We start from the raw sequence: 18,085 nt of genomic DNA, 5'->3' as shown, positions 1-18,085 counted from the left end.
TATAACTATGTATGATATGTCTTGACAAATTAAAATGACTGGAGGTGTATTTTGTATGATTTGAAATTATGTCTATAAAACGAAGAGAATAAATGTTGTGTTTAAACCAGAGAGGACAATGCAGTCTGTTTAATCATTTCTAGGTGTTTATTATCGACATTTGACTATGTCTACACAGCTTTATTGCCTCTCTGCTAACACAACAATAATTCAGAGACCAAATATTCAAATCTCACAACTCTGACCGTTACATGAAAGCGAGATAGTGAATGCAAATGTCATAGCAACATTCCTAGCTGTTATACCAAAGTAGTTTTTAGAAATAATACATACTGATTTACACACTTTTTGTCAAATATTTTAAAAATCTTATAATATGGATGCGTTATAAGAAAACACAAGCATTCAAAAACAATGAAAAAAATCAATTAACATCAGCTCCTTCAGGCCTCCTCTGGTTCCTCAAACTCCACAGTCTCCAGCAGACCCTGAAAACAGAAGTAGTGGGAGTTGCAGTAGACGGGAGGACTGTTGGGACACGAGCCCACCAGTTCTGGCTTCAGTGACGTGAAGGGGTTGGCTCCACTCCCCTTCATGTCCATCTCCAGCTCCAGCAGGATCTGCAGGGAGTATGTCATCTCTGTCTCGCTGCGGACGGAGGACGAGAAGCATCAGCAGCCGTGACACGTCGCACGTGACACGGAGGAATTCAGATGAACAATAAGCGAGCAGTGAAGAGATAAAGTGGGAGCTCGGTCGACACATTTATCAGACATTTGGTATATTTGCATACTCTCACATGCTTGTGTAGCAGCCAGTGCAGTAATGCAAACACTCAGTAATCAATGCCAATGTGCCAGTTTGTATACTGTTCATGGCTAAATTAAATTAAGGTTGGGGAGGTTGAATGGAATAAAAGACAGTATGACATTTTTTATCAATTCAGATTATTGATCATTGATCATATGTTGCCTGATTTGAATATAAATATCAAGGGTGAAGTACTGCATATTATATAATAGCAACAGCCACAATAGTAGTGTATTTATCTACAGTAAATGTTGTATATTATTTCAAGATTAATAAAGATTCATTTCCGCTTCTTTCCCCACATCATTTAAAATCTGATTACTTTAGTGTAATCTGTAATCTGAAAATGCTTTATTGTTTTCAACTGGAATTAATTACTGCCATTTTTTTCATATTGAGGTATCATAATACTGCAATACTGGACTCATGTAGTTGATTTACTTCAGTAAAAGTAGCAATACTATAAACATACTCCATACAAACATACATTATTATACTACTCCTCTGTTCTATTATTATTATTATCATTATTATTATTATTATTATTATTATTAATTTAGATATTCTTTTAATTTCTCTTTGTATTGCCCAACAGACAACAGATCCACAGAGGATGCCATATCCACTGCCCTCCACTCAGTCTTCACACATCTTGCAAATAACACTCTAATCAAATCACTCTCTACTTCCTAAGGAAACTTAAGAAGGATCACTTCTAGAGCTACATCCTTGGCAACTTTAAAAGATGAGCAATAGAAAGCATCCTGACGGGAAACATCACAAACTTCAGGAGAGGAAGGCTCTACAGCCGGTGATTAAAACTGCCATGAACATCATTGGTACCCATCTTTTCTGTGATGCAGCATAAAGAGACTTAAACTCAGTTTTGTTTTGCAGCCCTGGTGTTGTAGAATGATTCATATTTTACAATCTGATCATGTGTCATTTATGTAAAACAGCTAAATCTGAAAAGTCACTATTAACTCAAGTTGTGAAATGAATATAGTGGGGTCAAAAGTACAATATTTCCCTCTTAAATCTATTGAAGTAGAAAATGAAAATGAAGCACAGAGCTTGAGTTAATGTACTTAGTTACTATCAAGTACTGCAATTGAGTGGTAAGGTATTAAACTATGTGTGTGGCTACTATTCTGTATCACTCACCTGAGAGCAGTGAAAAGAGCAGGAATGTCATAATCCCTGAGGAGCAGGAGTGTTGGAAGCCAGCCCTGATCCAGACCCTGACTGGCATCAAATCCTGGACACAAAAACACGGAAAGGGAAACAATATCATAAAGAGTTCAGTCCGAACAAGAAGTTTAGCCTGCTCAGGTTTTAGAGTTTAAAGTGGGTTTGGGTTTATATGCTTGTGTGATGGGAAACATGTTCTCACCAGGATTAAATCCAACAACCAGGTCCGGCTTTGCTGCTTCCTCTTTCTCCACCAGCTCCTCCCAGAACTCGTGGTAGAGGCCCTTGTAGGCGCTGATGTAGACGTTCCTCTTGGGCCCAAACGCCCTCAGAGGAGGCCTCACGATGGGGCCGTCCACCACCTCCGGTCCAACCATGACTATCTCGATACCCTGGTGTCCGGGGAACATGTTGTTCAGCTCGTTATAGTCGGTCAGCCTAGCTCCCATGGTCTCACTATTACCCGCTCCCACCAGGTGAATGGTGAGAGGTTTGGAATAAGGTTTAAGGCCAAACAGCCTAATCCCCCAAGCGATGGTCAGCGGCCTGGAGAAGAACTCGCTGCTGACCCTCCACAGCGACTGCTTCAGGTCCTCGTCATCAGGCCGAGGCCTGCCAGCGTTGGTCCACAAGTCTTTCATGTTTGCTCCATTTAAGATGGGATCGAAGCGAGCTGTGAGATCTCCCTGCATCTCGAGCCAGTCATCCCAGCCTTTGACCTCAGACTCGGGCTTTGACCATTTGTCTGTGGGGAATGGACGGTCTTCTGATGATAGAAATACAATTCAATTAGTTTGCTAGTTTAATAGAAGTAAAGACGGTTCATGGGTTTTGGTAAATATCCTTGACCTGGCTTTTCTCACTTTTGGTATGGACTTTCTTTTACCTTTGAACAAAAGCCATTCCACAACTCTGTCAATGGCAGCTAGACGCAGCTGTGGGCAGAACTTCTTGTGTTTGGGCCAGTCGTCCTTCTGACATTCCTTACGGCAGTAGTAAACATTTAGACATCTGTGCAAAGATAGGAGGGAGAGATCTGTGATCGTAAAATCACTGACTTCGATGAAGGAATATCCTGCTGGTTGAGATCCTGCAGGTTTGTTTCTTTTTACCTGCCGCAGCGTTTCAGACTCTGTGGGTTTGAAAGCTGATTTGGCCGCTTTTCGCAATATGCACAGACTTTAAAAGACTCCTCTATCTTCTCAAACATCTCTTTTTGAGACCGGTAGGCCGTGGGTTTAGCCTTGGTCTGTGGACCAGCTCTGGAGAGACACATACAAGAAGAGGAGAACATTCTTAGAAAACATAGAATACAATAGAATTCATTAATAATTTGGATGATAGTTAAATGGCATCACTTATTAATAAGGGTTCAGATCATATACCTAAATAATGCTTAACTAACGCACGATTCATGATGATTTGATGTATGAATTAAGACAGGGTGTATATTGAAGTCCTGTTGCCTGACTTAAACAAATGTTTAAAGGAACAGTTCACCTAAAAAATGGAAATTCTGCCATTATCGACTCACTTCCATACTGATGGAAAGTCGGGTGAAGTTTTTTAGTCCACAAAACCTCTCTGGAGCGTCACAGCAAAACAGCATGGCAGCAAAACATTTCAATAAAATGGCTCCATGCAGCAAGTCCACCATAATACAAATCTCAGGAAGCCCTGAGATCCCAAACTGATTTGAGAAGATGTTATTTACATTCTCTTTTTTTTAAGTCTTAATATTAAATCTTAGCTTAACTAACAACGTTAGCAAGCGCCGCGTTTGAAATTAGTGCACAAGCTTGAAGATGTAAATAACGTCACTGTCACACTGTTACTAGTCTCCATCTACATCAGTTGTTAAGGAGAATGCTGCAACACTGTTTTGCTGTGAGGCTCCAGAAATGTTTTGCGGACTACGAAACTTCACCCGAATTTCCATCAGCATGACAGTGAAAAGATGATGATTTAGTTTTGATTTTCTTGTTGAACTTAAGTTACTATGCTTGATGTGAATAGTTCATAACTTTATCATTTGTTAATGGTTAGCAGCAGGAATTCATGACACAACCTGCATTCATTCATGCATTAAATCAAAATGAGTCATGCACTGGTTAAGCATTTCTCAAGTATATGATTTGTTCCCTAATTATTAAGTGTTAGCAGAATAAAACTGTAGAAAGCATGTTCACTACTCAAACATAGCTTGTCTCCTGCTAACCAGAGGACAACTGAGGCCTTTCTATTCTTAGACTGGAACATTTGCTACAGTAGCTGAAAGGAGAGGAGTGGAGATCCTGCGTGGACACGTACATGAGTTTACATATAAAAATGTTGCAGAAAAAAGAGGGCTGAAGCCTGATGGTGGCACCACGGACAGAGAGTGAATGGGACAGCAGGGAGCAAACAGCAGAAGTATGAAACAGGCTGTGGTGGCATGCAAACATCTAAAAACTGTCATTGTTAGCGAAGCACCAGGCGGCTCTGATCCTGCGGCTTCAGTCTCCTGTGACTTGGGTGGCATCGTTGGGTGAAAATGTAGCTAAATGTAGACATGTTCTCCAAAAAATTATAGTTCGAGGTAATAATAGAAGTGTTTGGAGAATAATTGGGCCAAAACCTACTTACCTCTCAGTTTCCATCATTTGTAAATGAGTGTCAGTGGCGCAGTTCACTGTCTCTTCCCCTGCTGCTCCTCTGTGTGGTTTGTAGCGTGAGCGGCCTGCTGGGGGCTGCTGGTGCCAGATATAGCACCTGTGCTGTTCCTTCCAGAAAACTCCAGCAGAGCGGGGTCAGATTACTTTCAAATGCAGTCGGCTACTGAATACAAATTTCCTGGAATTGTATTTACTTTCAGTTCAACATCAAACATTGAACATATGGCACCTTATACAAAAAAAAAAATGGATGAAGCCACAAAAATTTGAGCTCCGTAAATATTATTTTTCTCTTTAAAGGTACAATATGTGAGAATTGGCCACCTGTCAAACTGGGGGGGAGACATATCACCGGAGTTACCACCAACTGCTGCTAACTGTAGTGGCAATTAACTGGTTAGCTCAGTTAGCCGTGCAACTAGCGGGCCAGACTGCAAGCCTGGGGCACCACGGAAGTGTTGGTGTTCACACCGCTAGCATAGGAGCTATGGACCAGGACGGGGCTACCTGGTAGCATGCTAACTTCAGAAGTCATCTCTGCAACACAACAGACGTCATAATGTCAAAACTGTAGATTCTTCACACTGTGTTATGGTTTATTTTTATAATGGTTTTGATCAGTACACATAAAATACACTTTGTATATTCAGCATTAATTAAATGACCCTGACAAACAGCAGGCCTGCTGCCACAAACTAGCGGTGTACTGCTGTGTGTATTCAACAACATGTGAGATGCACATTTTTAAACAAACGCTATATCTTAAAGATGTTATCGAGAATGTAATCAAGTCATCCTCGACAATGTAACTAGAGTCTCACTACATATTTTTTGTGGGCTGTAGTTATTTTTGGTAATGTGATTATGTAACCGCAATCACATATAATCTGTTATTACCCAACCCTGAGCTCCAGACTATTCCTGACATGCCAAGATCTGCACACAGTGGCAGAGTCAGGCTTTCTGAGGGGCAGGGGTGACAAAAAAAAAAAGGAAATGAGAAGTGCTCCGACGCACAGAAAGACATAATGCATTCACTGGCTCAAAACAAGATTCAAACTGTCATGTGATGTCACGACTACACAAAACATGGACCTATACTATTTAACTATTTAGAGTCACATAAGAGCTTTTTGACCTCGGACCTCACTTGGCCTAACATCACTTATGTTGAGGACTATTCAAAACATTTCTTTCATCTGAGCCGTCACGTCCTCACCGCTTTCCAACAAAAGTGACGTGCTTGGTCGGGGTTACCGCACTTTGAAATGTGCCAGGATTGGCATCAGGGATGGATTAAATGCAGAGAATACGTTTTACTACTTTGTACTCAGTGTGATTGTATGTGACCAATAAAGATATTAGCTTTCCCTGCTCGGAGCTAAGAGGGCTCCAGCAATGCTTTTAGCCCAAAGCCTCAAGGATGCCAACTGTTTTTGTAGCACATAAGGGTAACATGTGGTGTGTTTTCTCCACTGGAAGGGCACTTTATCACATTTTCATCATAGGGGCATCCAAGAGGGCACTTCTGCTGCATTTCATTAAACATGGAGGCACCGTGACACGACAGATCCGGGGGTAGCTTTCAAAGCAGGAGAGCACCACAAGACCAACCGTCACAGATTCAACTATTGTGTCTGTGTGCTTTAACCACTTTCACCCACTAGAGGTCAGTGTCACACTGTAAAGGCTGTTACACCGACAATAACAAGACACTCATTTTAACATTAATCCAACAGGCGAGTCACTTTTTTCCATCGTCACAGGGTGTCAGCAGGATTATCACATTGACCCCCTTCATTTAGGTTCATACAATTCTGACTGAGACATTGTTTTTTTTTTATTCAGTTGGAAGTGATTCATTGTCCACGAGGGGATCGTTATGATAAGACTGATTAGTATGAATGAGCTACTTAAGCATTTTCTCTAATTGTTCTGTGTGCCTCATCACTTGACTACAGAGGATGAATCACTCCTCTTTATGAATGGACGAGTCTCCACAAAGCTTTATCTGAAATGTTTGCAGAAAGTCGGTCTCGTTTTGTCGTCATGAAGTCACATTTTTAAAGCTGCTACGGAGGCAACATCTTGTGATTTGCCCGTGACTCGCAATATAATGCAATCCCTTACAATAGGCCTGGAATAGGTGAAGCTTATACTGTTGTCTCGTGTTGGGACTGCGTCAGACAGGCATTGATTTATCTCAAGGCAATTTTTCCGCCTGTGGCTCACACTGTTTCTTTGGATTACTTTGTATTGTTGCTATCAGCAAACTGGAAACAGCTGTCAAACAAATGCCGCTTGACTTCTTGGCCATTTTATTGTTAGGAGTTAGAGAAAATGCACGATTTCTTAGGGAGAATGTCTGCTTAGCACATAATAACTATTATATCATCATCCGCTCAGCACGGCATGATGTGCTGATATATGCTTGTACAAAAAATAAATGTAGGTAGTTGGAATTTTCTTCTTTGCCTTCAGATGCTTTCATTTATTCATTTACTCTATTCATTTCCAATCATTTTACTTTAGACGCTTTTATTGTTATTTAATGTTGCCCTTTTATTCTCGGTACTCGGTCTCACCATATCACAGTCCTGCAACAGCTACGAATGAGCAACAGAATGAAATCCAGGCACCGTATCCTTTATTGAGGTGTAATTTTAGACCATTTGTGACATAAGTATGCCCATGATCTGATTTAATGCAGGTATATTGTGAGATTTGGGAATAGATCGAGCCACAGAGCAATTTACAGGGAACCGTCAAATGATGACCGAACCAATTTTGGTCTCATTACGTATGAACACTCACGATCCTTTATATCAATCAAACACGCCACCTCAGGGCACCGACAGTGCGAACCTTTGTGCCCCGCTGATGCCCTCTGGTGCTATCATCTTCAATAATGAGCTTTGAGAGACATCTATCATCTTTTTCATTAATTAATAATATCAGGATTTATAGGACGGTGTTCAGCACACCATTACAGTGTGGGCTTCTGCATCCATTCAAGCTGAGTGGCAGCACAGCTAAGCAACATCCATCTCTAAAAGGCTGTGGGAAGCCCTCAGAAGACCTCAGGGAATCCTATTTTTAAAGTGGAGCACAATAAAAACAGGCTTTTCCTTAATTGTCTGGCCCGGGCTCCTCAAAGTGTTCTTGAGGCTGCAGTCCCTGGAGACAGATGTAGTGAGAGTTGCAGTAGACTGGGGTTTTGTTGGGGCTGGACTGGACCTGCTCTGGTTTCTGTGAGGTGAATGGATTGGGTCCGCTGTCCCTGATGCGTATCTCCAACTCCAACAGGATCTGGAGGGAGCACTTGAGCTCCATTTCGCTGTGGAGCCAAAAAGAGACAAAAATCAATTAATCAAGTAAGTTTAGTTTCCTCATGAGAGGTTAACCGCCTCAAAGACTTATTTTAACATCCGCCCACATGAAAACAGTTTGAGAGAAACTGTGGAGGAACAGCATCAAGAGATGAGAAAGTGAGCAACATCAATAACTTTTGCCATATCATCAAGTTAGAGTCGACAGGGGGAGTTTGCCGAGAGTGCCTGCAGCAGAAGAAATAAATCTTCTTCTTCAACTTGGCCTTTGTACAAACAAGAAACTGATATTTGCCCACCAGAGGGATGGAGTGTGAAGTGTGGAAGGAGTGGTGTGATCTGGGTCGTGGGCAAAGATAACTGTGTAGACTGGACTAGGACTGTGGTGATGAGGTCAGGTAGGTGAGGAGTAAGGATATGTGGGTGAGCAATAATTGTGCCACAGAGGAGGGCAGGGTTTAATATTCAACAATACAGAGGGAGGAGGTGGGATGGATTCAATATCCAGTGGGTATGGTGTTTTTTTCCGGAGTTTTGAAAAGCAGATGGTATACATTGTAAGTTAATGAGTCCCTCTAGCACAAAGATCTTAAAATATTTACCGTTGCTGAAAGGGCAGGAAAGTTATTATCACCACTATAAAAATGTGAGACAGGTGTATGATTCAGAGGTTCAATAATGTGACTAACCTGTACACGGTGAAGAGGGAAGGGATGTTATAATCTCTGAGTAGCAGGAGGGTGGGCAGCCAACCTTCTACCAGACCCTGGTTAGCATGGAACCCTGTGTTAAAACACATAAAACACACGTGTAAGATCTTCACAAGATGTGTTTATCTTGTACAGTATACCACTTTAGTTTAGCTTTAGCATGCTACAGTGCTCATAAGGTATAGCTCGCCTAATGTTTACCATGTATACCACTTTTAGTTTAGCATGCTAATATCCTCACGAGATGTTTGTTTCATCATGTTTGCCATTTTAGCTTAAGTTTAGCATGCTAACACGCTCACAAGATATATGTTTACCGTGTTTACCATTTCAGTAGAAGTCTAGCATGCTAACATGCTCATGTGATATAATGTTTATCATGTTTACCTCTTTAGTTAAAGTTTAGCATGCTAACATGAAAACGAGGCATGTTGTTCACCATGTTTACCATTGTGGTTAAAGTTTAGCATGCTAACATGCTCATGAGACTGAGCCTAATTTTTTACCAATTTAGATGAATGTAGCATGCTAACATGCCCACAAGATATGTTTATCTTGTACAGTATACCACTTTAGTTTAACTTTAGCATGCTACAATGCTCATAAGGTATAGCTCGCCTAATGTTTATCATGTATACCAGTTTTAGTTTAGCATGCTAATATCCTCACAAGATGTGAGTTTCATCATGTTTACCATTGTGGTTAATGTTTAGCATGCTAACATGCTCATGAGACTGAGCCTAATTTTTTTTTTTACCAATTTAGATAAATGTAGCATGCTAACATTTCCCGAAAGGTACGATTGAGGCTGATGTGAATGTCAAGGTACAAGGGAAATGTATTGTCATTTTTTAAACAAGGGTCTAAAAATGAGTTAGTTTTGCAGGTATTCATCATTAATTGGACAATTTTGACCCGATGACAGCGTCATTTGTCGAATCCATAGAAAATAAGAAAAACAGAATGAAGTATCCCAAACTGTCCTCACTTTGGCAAAAACAGAGTGTTCATGTAGAGTCCCATCAATCATAGTGAGAAGCTGACTGAAAACACAGAATAAGCCTCTCTTGCAACATAAATGCCTCCCTGAATAATTCAGCTGAATGACACTGACAGAAGATAAACCTTACTGAGCTGTCTGTTTCCCACCGTACGAGTCTCTAGTGGTGAAAATCAAATAGATTACGCCTGATTAGTCTCAAGCTGCCCGCGTCTTCCTCTTGTTAGGTCGAATATCCCTCCTCCCGAACATGTCACTGTCATTGTTTAGCAGTCTGACAAATTATCAGTCAATGTGACAAAGTTAATCTTCCTCCAAACACGCCGACCTCGTCGAAAAACTCAGCTGGACCAGAGAAAGCTGATAACATTCCTCTGCAGAGGCTGGTTTGGGTACATAATCCTGCAGCATATTAACTGACAGATGTCACTTTCCCCTGACTCTGCTTTGTATTATTAGTATGTTTTTTTTTCTTTCTGAGCAGCAGGGTGGTGTGGTGAACAGCTCAACCTTCAACCACATGACTGAGGTTCACGCCACCGCAAACACTGTCGATCCATCCAGCTTAAGTGTCCTTGAGTGAGACATAACCGGTAGTGCGGCGTAACCGAGAATTCCTCCGCGCTGATCGGAAAAAAGTCCCACATTATTAGCTCGTCCGTGTAATCAGATGAAATTTTAATCAGCACCTAGGGAAAAACAACGCATGTGAGAAATATGAGAGTAAGCTATGAATTTATCAAAGCTTCAGCTGTTTGGTGCGTTCTGAGCGGTGCGTTCGCTGGTTGTAAGTGTGTCGGGGGGCCCTCGGAGCATGCCACAGAGTATTGTTCGGCTTGTGATACTGCCACGCAGATGGTATCATGTTATCCGCAGCCTGTCTTTTCCGGGACTGCAGAAAGAGAGGATTTTCATTTGAATAATGCACGCCCTGACACCGACATCCCCGAGGTTACACTCCTCATCATGATAAAACATTTAACAGGGAGTAAGCGTTTAGGTGTTCAGGCCCTGAGGAGATAAGGTGACAAAGAGACGTTATAGTCTGACTCTTAATGACTGGAATAATTGCCTGGCTCCGGTGTGAATTTGGGCCGTACAGTGGATAAAGTTGCGGTTAATGCTAATAGACTTTGTTTCCTGGTCTGACAAATAGGTTTCAGAATAATGCAGTTTATTCCGAGGATATTAAAAAGTAATGCGGATGCTGCGTTTGTGTTTTTGAGGCGCCTTGTATGAATAACATCCATTTTCCTTTGTGAGAACTGACGGCTGCCCTTATTCTCCGAGGCCGGTGTCTGTTTTTCACGCTCCTGGCAGCGTTTCCCTCTCTCGTTCTTGTTGTCTTTGTGACTTTCACACACACACACACCTTCCTTTTTACTCCTTTTGTCATGCCGCCTGCTTCTGTATCACTAGACGGTGTCATAATGCAGCACTCTGCCAGCTTTGCGGTATGAAACGCAGCCAGGCACTCAGGCAGTTTACTTGCAGGATGACTGATTCCTGTATATTTAGCTCCAGTGGAGCCTGCAGTGATAACCGAGCTGAGGGTTGTGGATGAGGTTGGGTCGGGGGCTTTACTGCTGCTTTGCGGGTCAAAGGGTCGGAGAACTGATTCAGCGCGAGAGCTTAGTGGGCGCGGGGTTACAGTGCCACTTTAATGAGGTGGTTGTCAGTGAGAGTGGACAAATGCATTGTTTGACTCTTGGATGCTCCTATGATAGATTAACGTTATAAAGTGCCCTCTACGGTGGACAGAACGTGGTGAAGAGGCCTCTCTTCACTATAAATAGGCCTAAATCACAACTTTCTGCCCCCCTGCATACATGTAGTGCCCTTTGTATTTACTCGCCCCCCGCACTTCAAACATCCCGAGTCCGCCACTGGACAAAGGGACAGATGTCGAGACTTTCTGTCTGTTGAAATGATTCATTAGGTCAGAGCATTGTACGTCCTTAGACTGATAAAGGGGACAGGGATGGTGAGATTGTTCTAAATAAGTGGTTTTGCGCACGACTGCAGCCTGCGATGTTTGTCAGAGTGAAACCGAGGAGAGCTGAGACTTTCCAAAGGGCAGCTTACTGACATTGTGCTGAGTCCAGCGATCAGAAGCCAAACTCTCTCCCAGCTGCTCCCATTAATCACCCAAATCCCCAATAAAAGCCCGGCGCTAATGAATAGGCCAGATCCAGTGAGTTATACGTCTCCTGCTCACTCTGTTCTCTGAAAGAGGTGATTGTCCAACAAGCATAAAGGGAGACAAGCCACTGGTTCTCTGAGACAGCTGACCACTTAAGCTGAGCAGTTTCTATTTATAGATGCAGTCATCATTACTGGTTGAGTTAAAGGCACTTTGAGGGGAAAAACCAGACCTGTGCCGAAGATTTTAGTGCAGTCACGTCTTTTACATTTGTTTGTTCACGTTCGGCAGGATGATGTATGTACATACCAGGATGAAAACCAACCACCAAATCTGGCTTCGCTCCTTCTTCTTTCTCCACCACATCTTCCCAGAACTGGTGGTAGAGGCCCTTGTAGGCGCTGATGTAGACGTTCTTCTTGGGCCCGAACGCCCTCAGAGGAGGCCTCACGATGGGGCCGTCCACCACCTCCGGTCCCACCATGACTATCTCGATACCCTGGTGTCCGGGGAACATGTTGTTCAGCTCGTCATAGTCGGTCAGTCTGGCTCCCATGGTTTCATTGTGGGATGCCCCTGCTATGTGGATAGTGAGCGGCTTAGCGTAGGGGTCGAGGGCGAAGTGTTGCACGCCCAGCCCGACTGTGAGAACTCGAGAGAGGAACTCGCTCTGAATCCGCCATAAAGATTCATGCAGGTCGGAGTCGTCCGGCCTCGGCCTGCTGACGTTCTTCCAAAGGGTTGTCATGTTGGCCCCGGACAAGATGGCATCCAGACGTGGAGTGAGGTCCCCCTGCATGGGAAGCCAGTCGTCCCAGTTCTTCACCTCAGCAGCTGACTTGGACCACTTCTCAATGGGGAACGGGAGGTCTCCTGTGGGGAGTGAGGAGTATTCATGATGGATTTCTACGACAGAAAACTGGTGACACAGATTAGTGTTGTTCTGCCCGGCGACTTTACAAAGGCTGAGGAACTTTAATCAAAATTTCAAAAAAGACACCATTACTGCACTGTGACTTTCTGTCACTTTTTTTTGTCTCTCGGGCGTTTTAATTTCTGCTGCTCAGCTTTAAAATATGCCATCTCATTACTGTGATTTCTCCGTTTTGTGAACCCAAACAGCCATTAAAGCGTTTTAATTTCAGCTGCACCGCCTATTTCATTTCTCACCAGTGAACATCAGCCACTCCACTAGTCTGTCGATAGCCACCAGACGCAGCTTCTTGCAGGACTTTTTATGCTGAGGCCAGTCCTTTTTCTGACAGTCTTTGGTGCAGTAGTACACATTCAAGCACCTGTGACGGAAAGATGGGGAGAAAAGCAATGCAGAGGAATGAAACGGAGAGAAACTATGCAAAGCATAAGATTAAAGAAGTTGAACCAATATCTTAATTCTTTACACACCAGGAAAAGTAAAGACACTCACATCATCCTCAACTATAGACCCTCTAAAACACTGAAAAATACGATATAGCACTGATGCACTACTCTGTTAACGTTACCTCATTGGTAGGCTACTGGGTAAAATAACCCTTTTTTATAGTGTTCAGTGCTCATTAGCAAATGTTGGCATGCTAACATGTCAAACTATGACATTGAACATTGTAAACATCATACAGCTGCTGGACATCATGCTAGCATAGTCAGTGTGAGCATCATGGATCTTTATACAGCATGCACAGTATCATAACCTATGTTGAGCATGTTAACATGCTAACATGCTAAGTTGGTCTATTGAACATGGTAACCAGTGTTTGCTAAAAGTCAGCATGCTAGCATGGTCGGTGTGTGCATCATACAGTATATCTATCTCTATACAGTATAGGCTACACCATAACCTATGTTGAGCATGTTAGCATGCTAGCACGCTAATGCTGCACGCTAATGGCAAAAACTATAAGTGCTAAAATGCAACATGCTAGCATTGTCAGTGTGAGCGTCATACTCATTTTTCAGTATATATTATAATCTATCTTGAGCATGTTAGCATGCTAGCACGCTAATGGTGAACATGGTGAACATTACAGCTGCTAAAAATAAACATGCTAGCATTGTCAGGATCAGTATCAAAGAAATATCCATCCATTTGCGGTATATACCATAATCTATGTTGAGCATGTTAACACGCTAACGTTAGCATCAGCTCAAAGCATTGCTATGCCTCTGTCATCACCAATACAAATTTATTGGTAGACGATCAGCGGGAATGTCTTGTGCCAGGACACTAATAGCATCTTACATCCATACAGAAGCCATCTTTGTATTTGATCGCCTCATTCAGGCTCGTGAAGATTAATTCTGTCCTGTTTTAGAAAACACCTGGCAAAAACAGCCACGGCACGTAGTAGCTGGAATTCAACCTCTTATTGAAGTGGGCTTTTGCATTGTCCCACCGTTAAGGTGGTGAGGTAACGTGTTGGATTAGATGTCTCAGAGCCAGTGCCAGTTGGTGCCTTGGGAGACTGTATTACTTTACTTTGCAATCATGTGCAGCCTAAGAGGCACCCACATTTCCATACAATCATTTATCAGCCAGCGTGTTCTGTCATAACACACTCTGGGCACACTAATCCTTCAAAATAGGTTTTGAAGTGGACAAGAGAGGCAAAACAAGGTGACAAAACACAGGTGCCCTTGAACGGTAATGTACAAAAACACTTCCGCAGAGATACCTCAGCCTTAAGTGCAAATAAATGAAATTAAAAAGGCGACGAGAAGTCACAAGTAGATACTGTTGGACTATCTGTGGTTATTCTCAGATGTCAAAGTTCTTCAGGCATTTACTTGTCAGCAGTTCTGTCTTTTCTGCCTTAACGTCTGCTGACGGGAACTTTTTTCTGAGAGAGGCAGACACAGCTGGGAATTTGAACATGCAAGACAGTGTGTGTGTGTGCGTGTGTGTGCGTGTGAGACAGAAAGACGGCGATAGCAGAAGAAGCAGAGAGTCAGACGAAAAATGAGGCACAGAAACTCGCAAAGACACAGCGAATCGTATACGCCTTATTCTCAACACACCACTTGAAATACAGTGTGATGTTGTGACTTTATGAATCGCATTAAGCTGCTCCTAATAAGCTGCCGAGTTGCAGAGAGATGAATCACGGTCAGGGGACGTAGCTATATTTGCCACTGGCCGTTGTCCACCTCTGCAGAAGCTGTCCACACCTTGGTGGCCTATCATTCTGCTGCTGATACAACGGCAACTGGTAATGCTTCACACATGACAACAATTGCACAACAATGTCAAAACAACAGCCTGACAGGGTGATAATAGGGCTGACCAGAGAGTGGTGTATGTTTCTGCCGCCTTAATAACAGTCAACGCCTGGATCTTGCAAAATTATTTATTATGAGCCATACATCAACACGTCTCCGCAGTCTGCAGCATCATCCTTCAGCTTTGTACTCACTTCACACAGCGCTTCAGGGCCTGTCCCTCGGCGAGATGCTCTGGGAGTTTGTTGCAGCCGGTGCAGAACTTGAAGGTCTCCTCCATCTTCTGGAACAACTCCTTGTAGCTGCGGAACGAGATTCCCTTTGCCTTTCCCTCAAGAGCAGCCCTTGTGGAAATCAGACACATTTGGTGAGCACGATACAAGTCTGAGAATTTGGCCAGAATTTGAGACACTGAAGTCATTTAAAGAAGAAGCTGTGAAAGCATGAAGCATATATGCGACGTAAACAAAGTGAGTATCAGCAGTTTGTACCTGTATTCTCCGTAGTCCTTCATGTTGAGCTTGTTGAGAATCACCTTCGAGAGCCCGGGAACATTGGTGTCCAGAGAGTAAAAGCCAGATTGGTCAGAGAAGACACTGTCGGTCCCCGGAGCGTAGGACTGTGGGAGCGCCGGGATCTGGGATGCCATGATGTGGCCTTCAGTTTCCACTAAGAGAGGAATGAAGCATTAGCATGAACCTTCGATGTTATATTAGACTGTACTGAACATCTATCACTCAGTGTTCGGCACATTTGAAATGATGGACAGTTATTTAAAGAGCATCTTAAAACGAGAAAAGTTGAACCCAGCTCAACTATTACGAGAGTGTCACTCAACGTCATCTGGTAAAGCGCTGCGTTAGCCAATCAAATTCCTCGAAGATGCCTTGTAACACAATTGCCATTTTTATAGTTTACATCATATGAGTGACAACACAAGCTGAAGTAATGGCTGTATTATTAAACACTACGTAGTGTTTTGGTGTCTCATAAGCCAGTGATTCTCAACCAGGGGTACTTGTACGCCAAGCGGGTACTTCTGCAGTGACAAAGTACTTTAAAAGATTGAAAAAAAGGCTCATTAATTTGTGTGCATATATCCATTTACTGAGTCAGCTGAAACGCCTGAATGATACATAGCTCGCAAGCAAGCAGTGAAGTCTATAGATAACAGGGGAAATGGTTGAAAAAGTTAGCTAAAACTGGCTAAAATGGCAGCTAATTAGGCTATCCACTTACTGTATTCCAACCATTTATCGATCACTTTGAAAAGCAATGATTAAACGGTCAAATAGTTTGCTAAAAGTAATTAGTAAATGGTTAACATTGTTATCTCAAAGTAATGGATTAACAGGCTAGCTGAAATAGATAGCTAAAAGTATCAGAAACAGTTGGAAAGTTAGCTAAACTTCACAACTAAATGCTAACGTTAGCTAACTAATTATCTTCATACTTTATTTATAGTTATACAATTTCTAAATGATTAATAGAAATTACATTAGCTCAAAGTAGTGGACAAACAGTTGAAAAATAGCTAAAAGTTTTAAATGTTGAAAAGCTGAAAGTATCTGAAACAGTTGAAACGTTAGCTAAACACAACGACTAAATGGTAACGTTGGCTAATTATCTACTTAGGCTACTTGTTTAAACCATTTATGCTTGAATGGTTAAATAGATAGCTAAAAGTAATTGATAAATGGTTGACATTATCTAAAAGTAATGGACAAACAGTTAAGGAAAAGTTTAAAATGAAAAAATAAAAGTAGGTTCATGGATAAATTGTTCAGGTAAATAAATGTAATGGATAAATATTTGAAATAGACTGCGGAAAGTATCAGAAACAGTTGGATAAATGGCTGTCCGACTGGTAGACTGAATGCAAACTTGACCGCACTGAACCTGAAGCATTCACAGATCAGCTGTGCGACACAGTTACGACATCCATTTTGAAATCAACTCCGATGAGCACACGTGAACGTGACGGGTGGTGTCAGTGAAGGGGTAAATTCATCTGACATGTGGCAGGGCCGCGGGGGCACTTAGAGAGAAAGGTGGTGTATCGCTGTGATAAGCCGCTAAACTCAAGAATCTGTCACTTAAACTGCACCTGGATCTTATTTCACTGTCCATATCCGTTAGTCTATCTCCGTGCGCCATATGCTTACCGACTGATTTAAAGCACAGTCAGTGGGATGTGAGTAGTGCACACACACTCCGATGACAGAAACTCTCATGGCAAGGAGGATCGGCACATATCTCCGACAGGCGGAGGATTCATTAGGCATGTTCTTAGGGCTGCGTCACCGTGTCTCTGCATGAGGCCTTGAGGACACTTGCATGTCGCATGATTTATTTATGTAGCCTCACATTGGGGGGGAAATGTGATCATCTGGTGGTGGCGCCACACACACCAGCAGCTCACATGCCTCGCTCAGTCTTTCTTTAGATTTTATTGCAGGCTAACATCCATAAATCAGCTGTTTGAAATCATGAACGTCTCCTCTGGGCTCCTTTCTGTTGTTATCGTTTGTTTGACAAACAGACATTTTAAAGGTTGCAGTAGTTGAGACTGCATCCTCAGCTGGTTAAAATGCAACATGGAAGATGAGATGAGATCTTTTGTGCGTGTCAAAGATCCTGAAGGTTAAAAAGCCCCAAGTCTGTAACAACAGAAGCTCCTCTCTCTGACAGAAAACACTGCCCCTCAAACGCATCGTCAGTAGTACCACATATTTGCATATTTTTTGCCTAGCGGCTAGTTTGGCATGTAAGAATAGATTTAGCACTGCTGCTCTGTTGTTGTTAGCGGCGCTGGCTCAGGCGTGTGTGAGCTGACCAATCAGAGCAGGCTGGGTGTTCATGAGGGCGGGGCTTAAAGAGACAGGAGCTAAAACAGTGTGTTTCAGACAGAGGGGGAATACAGTGCTGCAGCACTGGACAGTATGAGAAAACTGATGTGTTTTTTGAGCATTCAAGCATGTAAAGCTATTCTAGAAGTAACATAAAATGAGAGTATGAAGCTGAAAATTAGT

The 18,085-nt window shown here is 42.5% G+C and overlaps 2 protein-coding genes across 2 annotated transcripts; both read right to left on the bottom strand.

The window, feature by feature from the left end:
• Positions 1-142: 142 nt before the first annotated feature.
• Positions 143-4,640, bottom strand: mss51 (MSS51 mitochondrial translational activator). The gene is made up of 6 exons (XM_073490195.1): positions 4,627-4,640; positions 3,114-3,263; positions 2,888-3,012; positions 2,204-2,767; positions 1,975-2,068; positions 143-648 (listed from the first exon to the last, which is right to left on the bottom strand). The coding sequence occupies exons 1-6, from the start codon at positions 4,638-4,640 to the stop codon at positions 444-446; spliced, it is 1,152 nt and encodes a 383-aa protein (XP_073346296.1). The 3' UTR covers positions 143-443.
• A 2,647-nt stretch (positions 4,641-7,287) lies between these two features.
• On the bottom strand, positions 7,288-15,716 carry LOC141015609 (putative protein MSS51 homolog, mitochondrial). Its single transcript, XM_073489743.1, has 6 exons — positions 15,545-15,716; positions 15,248-15,397; positions 13,008-13,132; positions 12,147-12,710; positions 8,674-8,767; positions 7,288-7,992 (listed from the first exon to the last, which is right to left on the bottom strand). Exons 1-6 carry the CDS (start codon positions 15,700-15,702, stop codon positions 7,785-7,787), a joined length of 1,299 nt encoding a protein of 432 aa, XP_073345844.1. The 5' UTR covers positions 15,703-15,716; the 3' UTR covers positions 7,288-7,784.
• Positions 15,717-18,085: the final 2,369 nt, after the last annotated feature.

Source organism: Pagrus major, chromosome 20, assembly GCF_040436345.1.
Source record: "Pagrus major chromosome 20, Pma_NU_1.0".
In the NCBI taxonomy this organism is placed as follows: domain Eukaryota; kingdom Metazoa; phylum Chordata; class Actinopteri; order Spariformes; family Sparidae; genus Pagrus; species Pagrus major.
Note: the sequence above shows the minus strand (reverse complement) of the source record. Positions and strands in the feature narration are given on the sequence as shown.

Excerpts from the sequence above, each read along its gene's own strand:
- mss51 (XM_073490195.1), bottom strand. Across the intron at positions 2,768-2,887 it reads GGAATGGCTTTTGTTCAAAG|AAGACCGTCCATTCCCCACA; the intron begins GTAAAAGAAAGT and ends TTCTATCATCAG. Across the intron at positions 2,069-2,203 it reads GGTTGTTGGATTTAATCCTG|GATTTGATGCCAGTCAGGGT; the intron begins GTGAGAACATGT and ends TTTTGTGTCCAG.
- LOC141015609 (XM_073489743.1), bottom strand. The coding sequence starts at position 15,702 with ATGGCATCCCAGATCCCGGCGCTCCCACAGTCCTACGCTCCGGGGACC. Across the intron at positions 13,133-15,247 it reads GCCCTGAAGCGCTGTGTGAA|GTGCTTGAATGTGTACTACT; the intron begins GTGAGTACAAAG and ends TTTCCGTCACAG. Across the intron at positions 7,993-8,673 it reads TCCCTCTTCACCGTGTACAG|CGAAATGGAGCTCAAGTGCT; the intron begins GTTAGTCACATT and ends TTGGCTCCACAG.